At 40.0% G+C, this 15,776-nt stretch overlaps 1 protein-coding gene across 1 annotated transcript in view; it reads left to right on the top strand.

Annotated features, from left to right (window-relative positions):
* Window positions 1-15,564, top strand: part of LOC115223493 (DNA polymerase delta subunit 2) — a 35,944-nt gene extending 20,380 nt beyond the window's left edge. The window contains exons 10-11 of the mRNA XM_029794103.2: window positions 7,393-7,552; window positions 15,296-15,564. Coding sequence (XP_029649963.1) covers window positions 7,393-7,547 — 155 coding nt within the window. The 3' untranslated portion in view covers window positions 7,548-7,552; window positions 15,296-15,564. The remainder of the gene's footprint in view (window positions 1-7,392; window positions 7,553-15,295) is intronic.
* Window positions 15,565-15,776: the final 212 nt, after the last annotated feature.

Genomic DNA, 15,776 nt, shown 5'->3' with positions numbered 1-15,776 from the left:
TTATGTGACACACTTTTACCGTTGAGTGTGTTACATAATAAGGCACTAAAAGAGAATGACTCTCCCCAGACACAACAGTGTATATATATATATATTATATATATATATTTGTTGTGCAAGAATTTTTATGTGAAGTCGTGTGTTGAAGCAGATATTGTTATATTTCGGAATGGTCATTTTGCCAGTTTAGCCAATAAAGATTAAGATTGATGTAAAAATATATAACACTGAAGCAAAATAACACCAAATATATAGTGCGTGTGTTTTTATTGGCTAAACTGGCAAAATGACCATTCCGAAATATAACTATATATATATATATATATATATCCCTCTCTCTGTTTCGGAGAGGCACAAGCACCTACACACACACAGCTGTAACTTCCGTCTACAGCCATGCTGTGTGTGTGTCTATGTTTGTCCCCCCACCACTATTGCTTGACAACTGGTGGTGGTGTGTTTACGTCCCCTAAACATTAGCGGTTCGGCAAAAGAGACTGATAGAATAAGTACTAGGCTTACAAAGAATAAGTCCCGGGGTCGATTTGCTCGACTGAAACAAGTAAGTAAAGAGAGACTAAAAATAAAACTGCTTTCCACAGTTCAGGGGGAATTGAATCTTGAGTGAATCTATCCGATTTCCCCCCCAATGAAAGGGTTAAACAACACAGTTTTAATTCTGGAACATTCTGTTTCACTTGTTCTTCTTTTCTCAAAAAATATGTTAATTACTCAACACCTTTTCTTGTTTTTTTTATTTCCTTCGTTAAATAACATCGTTTTCTTGTTACAACCTGATTCTTGTCTTTGATTAACCCAGACTGGTGGCAGGATTGGTGTTGGTGGCCGAGGGTGGCATGGGGGTGGACACTAATTGGTATGCATTGGTCAGTGGAGTCACAGTAATTACAGAGGGAAAAGGACAGTAATTGCAGTGGAGGTGGTGGTGGTGGTGGTTTCGGTAACAGTAGTGTTAGTAGTGATGGTGGTAGTAGTAGTAGTAATGAAGGTGGTGGTGGTGGTTTCGGTAACAGTAGTGTTAGTAGTGATGGTAGTTGTAGTAGTTGTAGTAGTAGTAGTAGCAGCAGCAGCAATGAAGGTGGTGGTGATGGTTGTTTTGGTAATGGTGTTAGTAGTAGTGGTTGTGGTGGTGGTGGTGATAGATGTTGTGGTAGTATAAACAGCGGTTGTTTTGGTAGTAAAGTAGTATTGGTTATAGTAGCTGTGGTGGTAGTGGTGTGTTTTGCTAACAGTGTTAGTAGTGATGGCGGTGGTAGTAGTAGTAGTAGCAGCAGCAGCAATGTAGGTGGTGGTGATGGTTGTTTTGGTAATGGTGTTAGTAGTAGTGGTTGTGGTGGTGGTGATAGATGTTGTGGTAGTATTAATAGCGGTTGTTTTGGTAGTAAAGTAGTTGTGGTGGTAGTGGTGTGTTTTGGTGATAGTGGTTGCAGTGACTGATGTCCTAGTAGCAGTAGTAGTTGTGTTAGTAGTGGCGGTATTGGTTGTTGTGGTGGTGGTGTTAGTGGTTGTGCTAATGATTTGAGCATTGAAAGAAAACTTGTCTATTTTCCAAGATATTTAAAGCTTGTTTTATATGTGTGTGTATGTATGTTTGTGTATAAGTGTTTATGTATATATGCGTATATACATGTATATGTGTATGTATATATATGTACATGTGTGTGTATATATATATGTGTGTGTGTGTGCATGTATGTTTGTGTGTGTATATACATGTATATATTTATGTATATATGTACATGTGTGTGTGTATATATATCTATATGTGTGTGTGCATGTATGTTTGTGTGTGTATATACATGTATATGTTTATGTATATATGTACATGTATATATATATATATATATATGTGTGTATGTATATGTTTATGTATATATGTACGTGTGTGTGTGTGCATGTATATGTTTGTGTGTATATGTGTGTATGTTTGTGTATGTATGTATATATATATATATATATATATGTGTGTGTGTGCATTTATATGTTTGTGTATATACATGTATATGTTTATGTATATATGTACATTTGTGTGTGTATGTATATGTTTGTGTGTATATATGTGTATGTTTGTGTGTGTTGCGTATACCTAAGTTATATTGAGAGTGTGTGTTTCTCTCACTAATTATTGGTAACGTTAGAGATTAAAGTGCGTTATAACGAAGTGCCTAGATTAACGGATCACTTGGCAAGTTCACAGAAGATAATTCTCCCAGCCTGATCGATTGGATGGATTATCTTTTGAAGATTTCAGTTTACTTACATATCCCTTAAATACAGATCAATTGGAACAAAAACGTTTTTATTGGCAGTGGGGGGCAAGGAGGGAAGGGTCAGCAGAATCGTTAAGGATGTCAGGCAAAATTGCTTGGCCGTGTTTGATTTCATACAAACAGGCAAGAATCGTTAGCCCACTGGTCAAGCTGCTTAGCAGCATTTCATTTGTCTTTAGGTTCTGAGTTCAAATTCTGCCGGGGTCCACTTTGCCTTTCATCCTTTCGGGGTTGATGAAATAAGTACCAGTTGAACACTGGGGTCAATGTAATCGATTTACTCCCCTCCTTCAAAATTGCTGGCCTTGTGCCAAAATGTGAAACTTGTGTTTGATTTCGTCCCCTATCATTCTGAGCTGAAATCTCACTGGAATCAACGTTGCCCTTCCAGGATCAATGAAATAAAGATGAGTTCTATTTCCACCCTTCCTTTATCAACTCTTGTGTATCTCAGGGCCCATCAATGCCTCCCAACACTCTGTGTGTACATTAACCCTAAACGTAACCTACTGCATTTGAATGTGTAGCAGATTCAAAACTGAATCGCTAGGTAGTCAAGTGGACATCACAGTCTAACCACAATAGTTTCACATGATCGGTCTATCTGGAAAGGGGTTGGCATTACAAAGACCATCCAGCCATAGAAATCCTGCTGAAACAGACATGGGGCCTGAGCAGCCTTTCAGCCAGTCAGCTCCTGTCAAACCATCCACTCCATGCCATTGTGGAAAAGGGACATTAAATGATGTGTGAATACAGGTAAAATGTGCTAAACATTTTGTCCAGCATACTGACAATTCTGCCAGCTTCCTGCCTTGATAATCCTTTCTACTATAGGCACAAGGCCTGAAATTTGGAAGGGGAGGGGGTTAGTCTATTACATCAAACCCCAGTGCTCAACTGGTATATATTTTATTGACCCCCGAGAGGATGGAAGGCAAAGCTGACCTTGGCAGAATTTTTTAACACAAGTCAGCGCCACCCCGCCTGGCCTCCGTGCCGGTGGCACGTAAAAAGCACCATCCGACCGTGGCCGTTTGCCAGCCCCGTCTGGCACGTAAAAAGCACCCACTACACTCACAGAGTGGTTGGCATTAAGAAGGGCATCCAGCCGTAGAAACATTGCCAGATCAGACTGGGCTTGGTGCAGCCTCCTGGCTTCCCAGACCCCAGTTGAACCGTCCAACCCATGCTAGCATGGAAAGCGGACGCTAAATGATGATGATGATGAAGTAGTAAAGATGGAATAAATGCTGTTGAGCATTTTTTTCCTGTGTTCTAACAACTCTCAACTTTCTACCTTCATAATAATAATAATAATAACCAGACCACTGAGAGAGTGCAAACCTCCACCAAGGTAACACCAACATCCTCTCAACGATTAGCCAGAGATGATTTTTAAAATGAGAATATCTGAAATAAACTTGACTGCTCTCACAAACAAGAATACTGAAAATGAACATGACCGCTCTCAAGAATTAAGTAAAAACACCCGGAAGAATAATCCAGAATCTTTGTCCCAAAAATCTAATCAGTTCGTGCCTCTCACAAGGCCAAACATCCCTGAAAGTTTCATCTGAATCCATTCAGCGGTTCTTGAGATATCTTGTCCACAGACAAACAAACAAACATGACTGAAAACAATACCTCCATCTTCAAATTTTGGTACAAGGCCTGAAATTTGGGAAGGATTGGGTAAGCCAATTTCATTGACCCTGTTTTTCAACTGGTCCTTATTTCAACCCCAAAAGTATGAAAAGCAACGTCAACCTGGCAGAATACTTAGTAATGATAATAATCCTTTCTACTAAAGGCACAAAGCATGAAATGTGGCAGGAGGGGACTAGATGATTACATCAACCCCAGTATTTCACTGGTACTTAGTTTATCGACTCTGAAATGATGAAAGGCAGAGTCAACCTCAGTGGAATTTGAACTCAGAACGTAAAGACAGATGAAATACTTAGCATCATTCCACCTGACGTGCTAACAAGTTTGCCACCTTGCTTCCTTGTTATTAATAATAATACTACTAATAATAATAATAATAATCCTTTCTACTATAGGCACAAGGCCTGAAATTTGGGGTGGGGGGACTAGTCGACCCCAGTGTTTCACTGGTATTTAATTTATCAGCACCGAAAAGATAAAAGGCAGTCGACCTTAGCAGAATTTGAACTCAGAACGTAGTGACTGGTGAAATACCGCTCAGCATTTCAGCCAATGTGCCAAAGATTCTACCAGCTCACTGCTTCATAATAATAATAATCATTTCAAATTTTTGCCACAAGGGCAGCTTGGGGGGGGGACAAGATTAAGTCTATTACTTCAACCTCAGTATGTAACTGGTACTTGTTAAATCAACCCTGAACAGATGAAAGGCAAAGTCAACCTCGGTGGAATTTTAACTTAGAACATAGTGGTAGACAAAACCCTGCAAAGCACTTTGCCTGGCGTGCTAATGATTCTACTAACTCACCGACTTAATGATGATGATGATGATGATGATGATGATGATAATAATAATAATCCTTTCTACTGGAAGCATAAGGCCTCAAATTTTGGGGGAGGGTCTAGTTGATTATATCGATCCCAGTATGCAACTAGTACTTAAATTATCGACCCCAAAAGGATGAAAAGCAAAGTCAACCTTAGTGGAAATTGAACTCAAAATGTAGCGGCAGACAAAAAGCATTTTGCCCAGCATGCTAACAATTCTGCCAATTCGCCACCTTAATAATAATAATAATCTTCATCCACCTTTCTACTGGAAGCACAAGGCCTCGAATTTGGGGGGTAGGGTCTAGTTGATTATATCGACCCCAGTACTCAACTAGTACTTAATTTATTGACCCCAAAAGGATGAAAGGCAAAGTCGACCTTAGTGGAATTTGAACTCAGAACGTAGCGACAGACGAAATATCACAAAGCATTTTGCCCAGTGTGCTAACAATTCTGCCAGCTTAATAATAATGATAATAATAATAATAATAATAACAACAACAATGATAATGATAATAATAATAATAATTTCTTTATTAACCACCAAGATTTTACAAACAGATTGAGAATGATGCAATACAATATGATATGGTGTGGAATTTACATGAAGGCATGTAAACGGTGAAAGTAACAATAATAATAATAATAACGATTGCTCTGACAAAATGTCATTTCATTGATACTAACACAGATAAATAGATGTAAAATGGTTTCTAAAAAAAATCTTTTGACTTCACCTGTAATCATTTCCACACTAGAACACCTGTATTTGAAGAGAACTTTCACATCCCAGCTCCTTGGTTATCATTGTTTGTTTGGCATAAGGCGGTGTGAGGGGTTTCTTTTCGTCTTTTATTTCTTTTTGCCATTGAATGTAATATAAAAATCAATGGAAGCTTTCAGTAGAATATCTCGTAAAAGTGGGGCGGGAAGAAGGGGCTGACCTTCTGAGTGGATTTGGTAGATGGGAACTGAAACCCCTCATGTTTGCATGTGTGTGTATATATACATACATACATACATATATATATATATATATATATATATATATATATATACACACACACACGCACACACAAACACAAGCATACATGCTTGTGTGTGTATATAGACGTAGGAGTGGCTGTGTGGTAGGTAGCTTGCTTACCAACCACATGGTTCCAGGTTCAGTCCCACTGCATGGCACCTTGGGCAAGTGTCTTCTACTATAGCTTCAGGCCGACCAAAGCCTTGTGAGTGGATTTGGTAGACGGAAACTGAAAGAAGCCTGTCATATATATGTATGTCTGTGTTTGTCTCCCCAACATCGCTTGACAACTGATGCTGGTGTGTTTATGTCCCCGTAACTTAGCGGTTCGGCTAAAAAGACCGATAGAATAAGTACTAGGTTTACAAAGAATAAGTCCTGGGGTCGATTTGCTTGACTAAAGGCGGTGCTCCAGCATGGCCACAGTCAAATGACTGTAACAAGTAAAAGAGTATATATATATATATATATATATATATATATACACACACACACTCACACGTATGTATGTATACATGCTTGTGTGTGTATGTATATATATCCATGCATACATATATATAGAGGGAGAAAGAGAGATGGAAACTGAAAGAAGCCTATTGTGTATGCATGTTCATTCTCTCCACTGCTCGATAAACCACTGTTGGCTTTGTTTATACATCCCTATAACTTAGCAGCTCAGCAAATAGAGACAAGCAGAATACGTATCAGACTTAAAAATTACAACTGGGGGGGGGTCAATGTTTTGATTAAACCCTTTGAAACAAAACCCCCCAAAAAAACAAAAAACAAAAAAAAAACACTGGGGTTGATTTATTCATCTGAAGCGCTGGGTGCTTTTTATGTGGGACTGGCATCCAGTGCATTGGGATCGATCCGGTTCCGGACAAGGATCCTGGATTATTTTTCCGGTTATTTTATTTAATTTTTGAGAGCGGTCAGGTTCATTTTTAGTATTCCTGTTTGTGAGAGCAGTCGAGTTTATTTCAGAAGGAAGATGAGGTTAGAGAGGAGGGTGCTGTTTGATGGCAAGTTTTCTGAAAGGTGGGTGAATTGTGTGAGAATGGCCAGTATAAATGGACCAATTCTCAGGTTTCGCCTGTAATTGAAAAAGGTATTATAAAAGGAGAAAGGGGCTCTCTACCCCCCTTTTGACCAGGCTCCCGTTGGCTTTTATGGGGTTTTTTTTCCACCAGGAACCTTTTGAAGTGCCTCCCCCTATTGGGAGTTTTTCGTTGTTATATTATTTGATTGTTACACTGTTTTTACAAGATTTTTTCGCAAATGGACAAAACCCTTTGTAACCTTTCGTCCTGTTATGTCCCTTTATGTTTCCTAATCATGTGTGTCAGCCCTTGTGGCCAATAAAAAGAATTAATTATTATTATTATTCTCTTCCTCCTCCTCCTTCTTCACCACCACTGACCTCTCTCTCTACCAAGCTCTCCCTCTGTGTTCTCAGTCTATCAATCTACTTATTTCCCTGTCTCCCACTTTCTGTTGTCACTCTACTTACCTACCTGTTTACCTGTATATATATATATCTATTTTTCTCTCTCTCTCTGTCCACTTCAGGTGAGCGTAATCAAGCAGTACGTCTGATAACTGTCCCACGCTTCCAAGCAGAATGTTCCTTTGTTCTTGTCAACCTTCGAACACTTGATTGTGAGGTGATTAAGCTTCAGAGTGACATATCACAGACACCAGCCAGCCCCCAAGTTGATAAATAAATACCGTAATAATAATAAACATTTTCAAAATTTTGTATTTCAACTTTTTGGGGTTTTCTTCTGTTGTTTTGTTTGTTTTTTTTTAAAATAAAACTACTATTTTGTAAAATGAATATACACACACATATACACACACATATACACACACATATACACACACATATACACACACATATACTCACTCATATGCATGTATAAAATACAGTGTACATTTAAACACATTAAGAAGTTTCCATCATAGGAATCCTTTATGCTAGAAAGAACAGCTAAAGTCCAAACCACTAATTAGGGATAAATTCTCGAAGGGAATGAAAAACAAAAACATTTACCATCTCTTTCCTGGACCATGGTTTCTGACTTATTCTAGTAAATAAAATAATTTACTATGGCGAAGTCTTCATCAACAGGGACGCCAAGATTAAATATATAAACACGAGGCAAATGTACGCAGTATTTTTGCAGAGATAATGAGCGTGATTGTTGCCAGAGCAACAAGCTGGCCTCCGTGCCGGTGGCATGTTAAAAACTCCATTCGAGTGTGATCGTTACCTGCGTCGCCTTACTAGCACTTGTGCTGGTGGCACATGAAAAGACATTCGAGCGAGGTTGTTGCCAGTGCCGCTGGACTGGCACCTGTGCAGGTGGCACATAAAAAGCACCATTTGAGCGTGGCCGTTGCCAGTACTGCGTGTATGGCACGTAAATGCACCCGCTACACCCTCGGAGTGGTTGGCGTTAGGAAGGGCATCTAGCTGTAGAAACTCTGCCGGATCAGATTGGAGTCTGGTGCAGCCATCTGGTTTGCCAGTCCTCAGTCAAATCGTCCAACCCATGCTAGCATGGAAAGTGGACATTAAACAATGATGATGATGATGAATGAACAGAAATCATAGTTAAATCAGGGAAACTATGTTGGGTTATTGAACTATACTGCAAAACTTGATGACAAATTGATACAACATTTACAGAATGCATCAGTTTTTTCTGGCCTTTCTAATAAGATACAAGATGACTTGATAGAAGCAGTAAGCACGATCATAGAAAATAATGTTAAAGCAGTCGCCACACAAACCTCTTTCATTGCCATAGAAGTGGATAAAACGACAGATATTTCATGTGCAGTTCAGGGCCAGTTTCCCAGTTTCTGTGGCGTCTGTGTTCCCCACAGCTGGACAGGACGCCAGTCCATCGCGGCATTACTCAAGAAATAGGAAGAAAGAGTGAGAGAAAGTTGGGGCAAAAGAGTACAACAGGGGTCACCACCACCCCTTGCTGGAGCCTCATGGAGCTTTTAGGTGCTTTCGCTTAATAAACATACACAACGCCCGGTCTGGGAATCGAAACTGCGAGTCCACTGCCCTAACCACTGGGCCATTGCACCTCCACCACAAACTCATCAATTATTGGCATGAAATCAGAAGCCTTCTCTGTTCACCTTATTTGTTACCCAATGCAAACAAAGGACACATCTGCAGCACAGTTTAAAACTGATAAATCAGCACAGTCCTTTAGTCTCTGATCTTGATTAATCTCAAATTAGTAAAAGAGATTAAACGATGATCTTTTGTATTTAAGTAAATTGATTCTTTAAATGTTTATAATTACAGTAATTGGCACAAATTCTTCACTGAACACTTTCAAGGCAGAAACCAAAACAATAACAACCGCCACCACCACCACCGCCATCATCATCATCATCACCACCACCACCATCATCATCATCATCATCACCACCACCATCATCATCACTACCACCATCATCATCATCGTAACAGCAATTGATTGGCAAAATCGTTAGCACATTGAACAAAACGATTAGCAGCATTTCTTCTGGCTCTTTACAATCTGAGTTCAAATTCTGCTATGGTCAGGTTTGATTTTTCACTCTTTAGAGGTTGATAAAATAAATACAAGTTAAGCTCTGGGGTCAATGTGATCCATTCCCCTACTCCTCAATACTGCCGGCCTTGTGCCAAAATTCGAAATCATTATTATTAGTAGTAGCAGTAGTAGTAGTAGTACTACTAATATGTAAGGTAGCAAGCTGGCAGAATGATTAGCATGATTTACGTTCTCAGTTCAAATTCCGCTGAGGTTAACCTTGCCTTTCATCCTTCTGGGGTCGTTAAAATTAAGTAATGATTGAACACTGTGATCAATTTAATCAACTTGCCCTTCCCCCAAAATTGCTGGCTTTCTACCAAATTTTTGAAACTTATGTTCTGAGTTCAAATTCCACCAAGGTCGTTTTTGCTTTTCATCCTTTTAGGGTCAATGAAATAAGGACCAGTTGAGCACTGGGGTCGATATAATTAACTAGCCTGCTTTCCCCAAATTTCAGGCCTTGTGCCTATAGAAAGAATTGTTGTTGTTGTTGTCTGTATTGCTGCTAACATACCCACCATCTACACTAAGGATTTTCAACTTGGGTTGATATAGCCCCTGAGGGTCCATGTAAGATTTTTGGGCCCATGTTACAAAATAGTAAATTGGAGACCTGCAATAGTATTTTAAGGGCCCCTGAAATTATTTTGCTTTTGATGTATGTATTGCAAAAAAAACAGGTGAGGAGAACAAAATACGAATTTTGAAAGAAGTTTCTATAAACCTAGTTTGTGAACATGGAATGGCTTTGGGGGTCCACCGGAATAAAAGAATAATCAAAGGGGATCCCTAGATTAAAACTGGTTGACAACCATGTTCTATATAGTTCAACCTATGCAAGTTAATACATGAAAAGCAAAATAGGAATTTTGAAAGTTTCTGTAAAACTAGTTTTTAAACCTCCAATGGGCCCAGAATAAAATAGTAATCAAAGGGGTCCCTAGATGAAAAAAAATGGTTGAAAGTCCTTAATCTGCACTGTTACTCCAAAAAAGTAGTAAAGCCCTTCTCCATCCCTCCCTCTGCTCTCCCTACTTAAGGATGGTGGGGGGGGCAGTCTAACATGGAGGGGGAACAAAAAAAAAAGAAAAAGACTACTATTTGATAGTTTGTCAAGAATTATTAGTATTTTGTGTCCAAGGAGGGGAGTGGTTTGATGATTAATTTAATCATCACAGATTAACTCCCAGTGATTGGCCACAGCAGCAGTAAGTAGTGGTGGTGATGGTAGTAGTAGTAGTAGTAGCAGCAGCAGCAGCAAATCCCCACAGCTATATTAACACCACCGTTAAGGATACTGCACCATTCGTTAATTCAGGACACAACATTTCAAAAGCAATCGGCTTCGATCACTTTTGTGTTTCCTGGTGAGGAAAAAAATTCTTTTCAATTCCTGTGTCACTTTGTTAACATTTAAAAACAGAAACACACACACACACATATATATATATATACATATACAATGGGAGGACCCGGAGGAAAAAAGCCCCCGAAAGATCCGGATGAGGAAGAGGATGACCCCATGAACAACCCTGAACTTGTGAAAATAATTATTGGGCAATTAAAATACCAATTAAAAATGGACAGGATGATGGTCTCAGAATCTATCAAGCTGTAAGTAAATGATGGTATTTGTTTCTGTCTGTAGGAAATAGGGGTCAGTTTTAGTCAGTGTAGACGTGGTCTGTGACCCTTGGAATGCAGTCGGGTTGATGTCTTCTGCAGATGTCAATTTTGGGATATACAGTGTGAACTTTGACCTACACTCCATTGGTTAAGGCAATAAGGGTTCCTGTTGATACGATCAGTGGAACAGTCTGCTTGTTAAATTAACATGCAAGTGGCTGAGTACACCACAGAAACTTGTACTCTTAACATAGTTCTAAGGGAGATTCAGTATGACAAGGCTGGCCCTTTAAAATACAGGTCCCATTCATTTTTGCCTGCTGAGTGGAGTGGAGCAAAGTGAAATAACAGATGCTCCGTCAATTATGACAGGGAGCGTTCCAGTTAATCCAATCAACAGAGCAGTCTGCTCATGAAATTAACATGCAAGTGGCTGAGTACTCCACAGACACTTGCATGTTAATTTCATGCTGGCATGGGTTGGACGGTTTGGTAGGAGCTGGCAAAGTACTGGGGGTCACACCGAGTTCTGTTTCGACATGGCTTCTAGGGCAGGATGCCCTTCCAAATGCCTACCACTTAACAGATGTACTGGGAGTTGTCGGGGAGATTTGGCATGACACGGAATGTGACAAGGCTGGCCCCTTTGAATTGCAGGTCCAACTCATTTTTGCCAGCTGGGTGGACTGGAGCAACATGAAATAAAGTGTCTTGCTCAAGGACACAATGTGATGCTGGGAATTGAACTCAGAATCATGAACCAAATACCCTAACCACTAAGCTACGCACCCACCTCACAGGCATGAATTTAAAACGATAATGTATAGAGATGCAAGTATGGCTGTGTGGTTTAAGGAGTTTGTTTCCCAAACATGTGGTTTCAAGTTCAATCTCACTTCATGGAACTTTGGAAGTGGATTTGATCAGGAGAAAATGAAAGAATTTCATGATGAATGTGGTGTTGGTCTAAAACCATTTTCCTAGGGTTATAACCCCTAAATACAGATGCGGCACCTAAAAATTCAAGATTTCGTTTTGAGGTCCCTTTTTTCCAAACAGTCACAGTTTGAACAGGTCTGTTGAACCTGGAACCATGTACTTGGGATGCAAGCTTCCTCCTACACAGCCACCTATAAGTATTTGATGTCGTCCCTGGTCAGATGTATGGATATATATATATATATATATATATACATACACACACACATTATATATATATACATATATATATCATCATCATCGTTTAATGTCCATTTTCCATGCTTCCATGGGTTGGACAGTATATGTGTGTGTGTGTATTTAGTATTTCTAAATTGAATTTTTCCCTGTAAGTTAGGAATAATATTCCCTAAAATAATAATAATAATAATAATTATTATTATTATATATATATATATATATACTGTTGTGTCTGGGGAGAGTCATTTTCTTTTTGTGCCTTATAATTTAACACACTCACCAGTAAAATTTCCACTTATTTCTTATTTTCTAAAATTTTTGTTGCATCTTGCAACCTTTTCAGTAGTCTTGACTCTGTCCGTTATTTACACTGCGTTCCTCTTTGTTTGTTTGTGCGCGTGTGTGCCTATGCATGCATGCATGTACATATGTATGTATGCATGTGTGTGTGTGTGCATCTGTATGTATGTATCCTGTATATTCATGTACTAGCATGTCTGTGTTTGTATATGTATGCACCTCTGTCTCTTTGTGTGTGCATCTGTGTGTGTGTATATGGTCAGGTGTGTCAGACTCCATTTGCGTATGTGTGCTTGTCTGTTCTTATAACCAATGTACCTATCTGTCTTTATGTTGATCTGGTTATTTTCATATCCATATGCTTATATGTATATGTTTGTGTGTCTGTGCTTTAGTCGATCGAGCAAATCGACCCCAGGACTTATTTTTTGTAAGCCTAGTTACTTATTCTTTCGGTCTCTTTTGCCGAACTGCCAAGTTACGGGGTCGTAAACACACCAGCATCAGTTGTCAAGTGATATTGGGGGGGACAAACACAGACACACAAACATATACACACACATACATATATATATATATACATATATATGACTGGCTTCTTTCAGTTTCCATCTCCCAAATCCACTCAAAAGGCTTTGGTCAGCCCAAGGTTATAGCAGAAGACACTTGCCCAAGGTGCCACGCAGTGGGACTGAACCCGGAACCATGTGGTTGGTAAGCAAGCTACTTACCACACAGCCATTCCTGCGCCTGTTTGTTTCTTTTTAATGAGTCAGATATAATCCTCTGTTTGAAGTTTCTAATTTAAGGAAGTCAATCAGGATTATTTATTTATTTATCAACATTATCCAAAATAAAAACCAGTTTTCTGTTCCCACAGTTGAAATAACTAAATCACGCAGTAAACATATAAGCTCGCATAATATATTTATATACCGTACAAGTTGATGGTCAAACCTACGCTGTAGAGTTTAAATAGTTCAGCTGTTGGTAGGTCAAGTCTTCAAAAATAACTAAGATCGCTGGAATTAGTTTGTTTTATTTTTGTCCGTATAATAGGCGCAGGAGTGGCTGTGTGGTAAGTAGCTTGCTTACCAACCACATGGTTCCAGGTTCAGTCCCACTGCGTGACATCTTGGGCAAGTGTCTTCTGCTATAGCCCCGGGCCGACCAATGCCTTGTGAGTGGATTTGGTAGACGGAAACTGAAAGAAGCCTGTCGTATATAAGTATATGTATATATAAGTGTGTGTGTATATGTTTGTGTGTCTGTGTTTGTCCCCTTAGCATTGCTTGACAACCGATGCTGGTGTGTTTACGTCCCCGTCACTTAGCGGTTCGGCAAAAGAGACCGATAGAATAAGTACTGGGCTTACAAAGAATAAGTCCCGGGGTCGATTAGCTCGACTAAAGGCGGTGCTCCAGCATGGCCACAGTCAAAATGACTGAAACAAGTAAAAGAGAAAAGAGTATAATGCCTTACTCTTTACTCTTTTACTTGTTTCAGTCATTTTGACTGTGGCCATGCTGGAGCACTGCCTTTAGTCGAACAAATAGACCTCATGACTTATTCTTTGTAAGCCCAGTACTTATTCTATCGGTCCCTTTTGCTGAACTGCTAAGAGACAGGGACATAAACACACCAGCATCAGTTGTCAAGCAATGTTAGGGGGACAGACACACAAACACACATATATGACAGGCTTCTTTCAGTTTCCGTCTACTAAATCCACTCACAAGGCTTTGGTCGGCCCAAGGCTATAGTAGAAGACACTTGCCCAAAGTGTCACACAGTGGGACTGGACCTGGAACCATGTGGTTGGTAAGCAAGCTACTTACCACACAGCCACTAAGTTACAGGGACATAAACACACCAGCATCGGTTGTCAAGCGATGTTGGGGACAAACACAGACACACACATATATACATATACATATACACATATATACGATGGGCTTCTTTCAGTTTCTGTCTGCCAAATCCACTCATAAGGCCCGAGGCTATAGTAAAAGACACTTGCCCAAGGTGTCATGCAGTGGAACTGAACCCAGAACCATGCGGTTGGTAACCAAGCTATTTACCACACAGCCACTCCTGCGCCTATATATATATACATACATATCATCATCATCATCATCATCGTTTAACGTCTGTTTTCCGTGCTAGCACAGGTTGGACGGTTCGACTGGGGTCTGGGAAGCCAGGGGCTGCACCAGGCTCCAGTCTGATCTAGCAGTGTTTCTACAGCTGGATGCCCTTCCTAACGCCAACCACTCTGCGAGTGTAGTGGGTGCTTTTTACGTGCCACTTGCACAGGTGCCAGGGGGGTCTGGCATCGGCCACGATCGGCTGGTGCTTTTAACGTGCCACCGGCACGGAAGCCAGCCAAAAGCGGCGCTGGCATCGGCCACGTTCGGATGGTGCTTTTTATGTGCCATCGGCACAACATGCAGCAGGCTTTTTTCAGTTTCCATCTACCAAATTTGCTCACAAGGCTTTGGTTGGTCCAGGGCTATAGTAGAAGACATTTGCTCAAGTTGCCATGCAGTGCAATTGAACCTGGAACCAAGTGATTGCAAAGCAAACTTCCTACCAGATCAGCCACACCTGCTCCTAGCCATATATGCAGGTTTTATGCTTCTGTTGTTAAAAATGCACAAATGTGTCACTGCCTACCGTAAAACCAATGCCTTAATCTGTTGTTTTTTTGTTGCAAGGAATATCTTCCCCTAACGCTGTCATTTTCATCTTGTTTTCAGGCACATGGAGAAAATTGACGAGAAAATCAAGACGGATTACATCATCCATTCTGCACCAAAATCCGAAAACATTTGGATCGACAGCGGCAACAAAAGTAGTGGATGTCTTGTATTGTAAGGCCGCAGAACAGCACAGAATGTCTCCAGCAAAATTACATCAGTTGTTTAGATCAGTGGTACTCAACGGGGTCCATATGGCCCTTGGCAGTTGTTATAAGATTTTGCTGTTGAAATTTATGCACAATAAAATTTGTTACCGATACACAAAATATTTCAAAAATTTTTTAATTTAATTTCTAATAATACTCTTTTACTTGTTTCAGTCATTTGACTGTGGCCATGCTGGAGCACCGCCTTTAGTCGATCGAGCAAATCGATCCCGGGACTTTTTCTTTGTAAGTCTAGTACTTATTCTATCGGTCTCTTTTGCCGAACCGCTAAGTGACGGGGACGTAAACACACCGGCATCGGTTGTCAAGCA

This window comes from Octopus sinensis, linkage group LG23 (genome assembly GCF_006345805.1).
Source record: "Octopus sinensis linkage group LG23, ASM634580v1, whole genome shotgun sequence".
In the NCBI taxonomy this organism is placed as follows: domain Eukaryota; kingdom Metazoa; phylum Mollusca; class Cephalopoda; order Octopoda; family Octopodidae; genus Octopus; species Octopus sinensis.
Note: the sequence above shows the minus strand (reverse complement) of the source record. Positions and strands in the feature narration are given on the sequence as shown.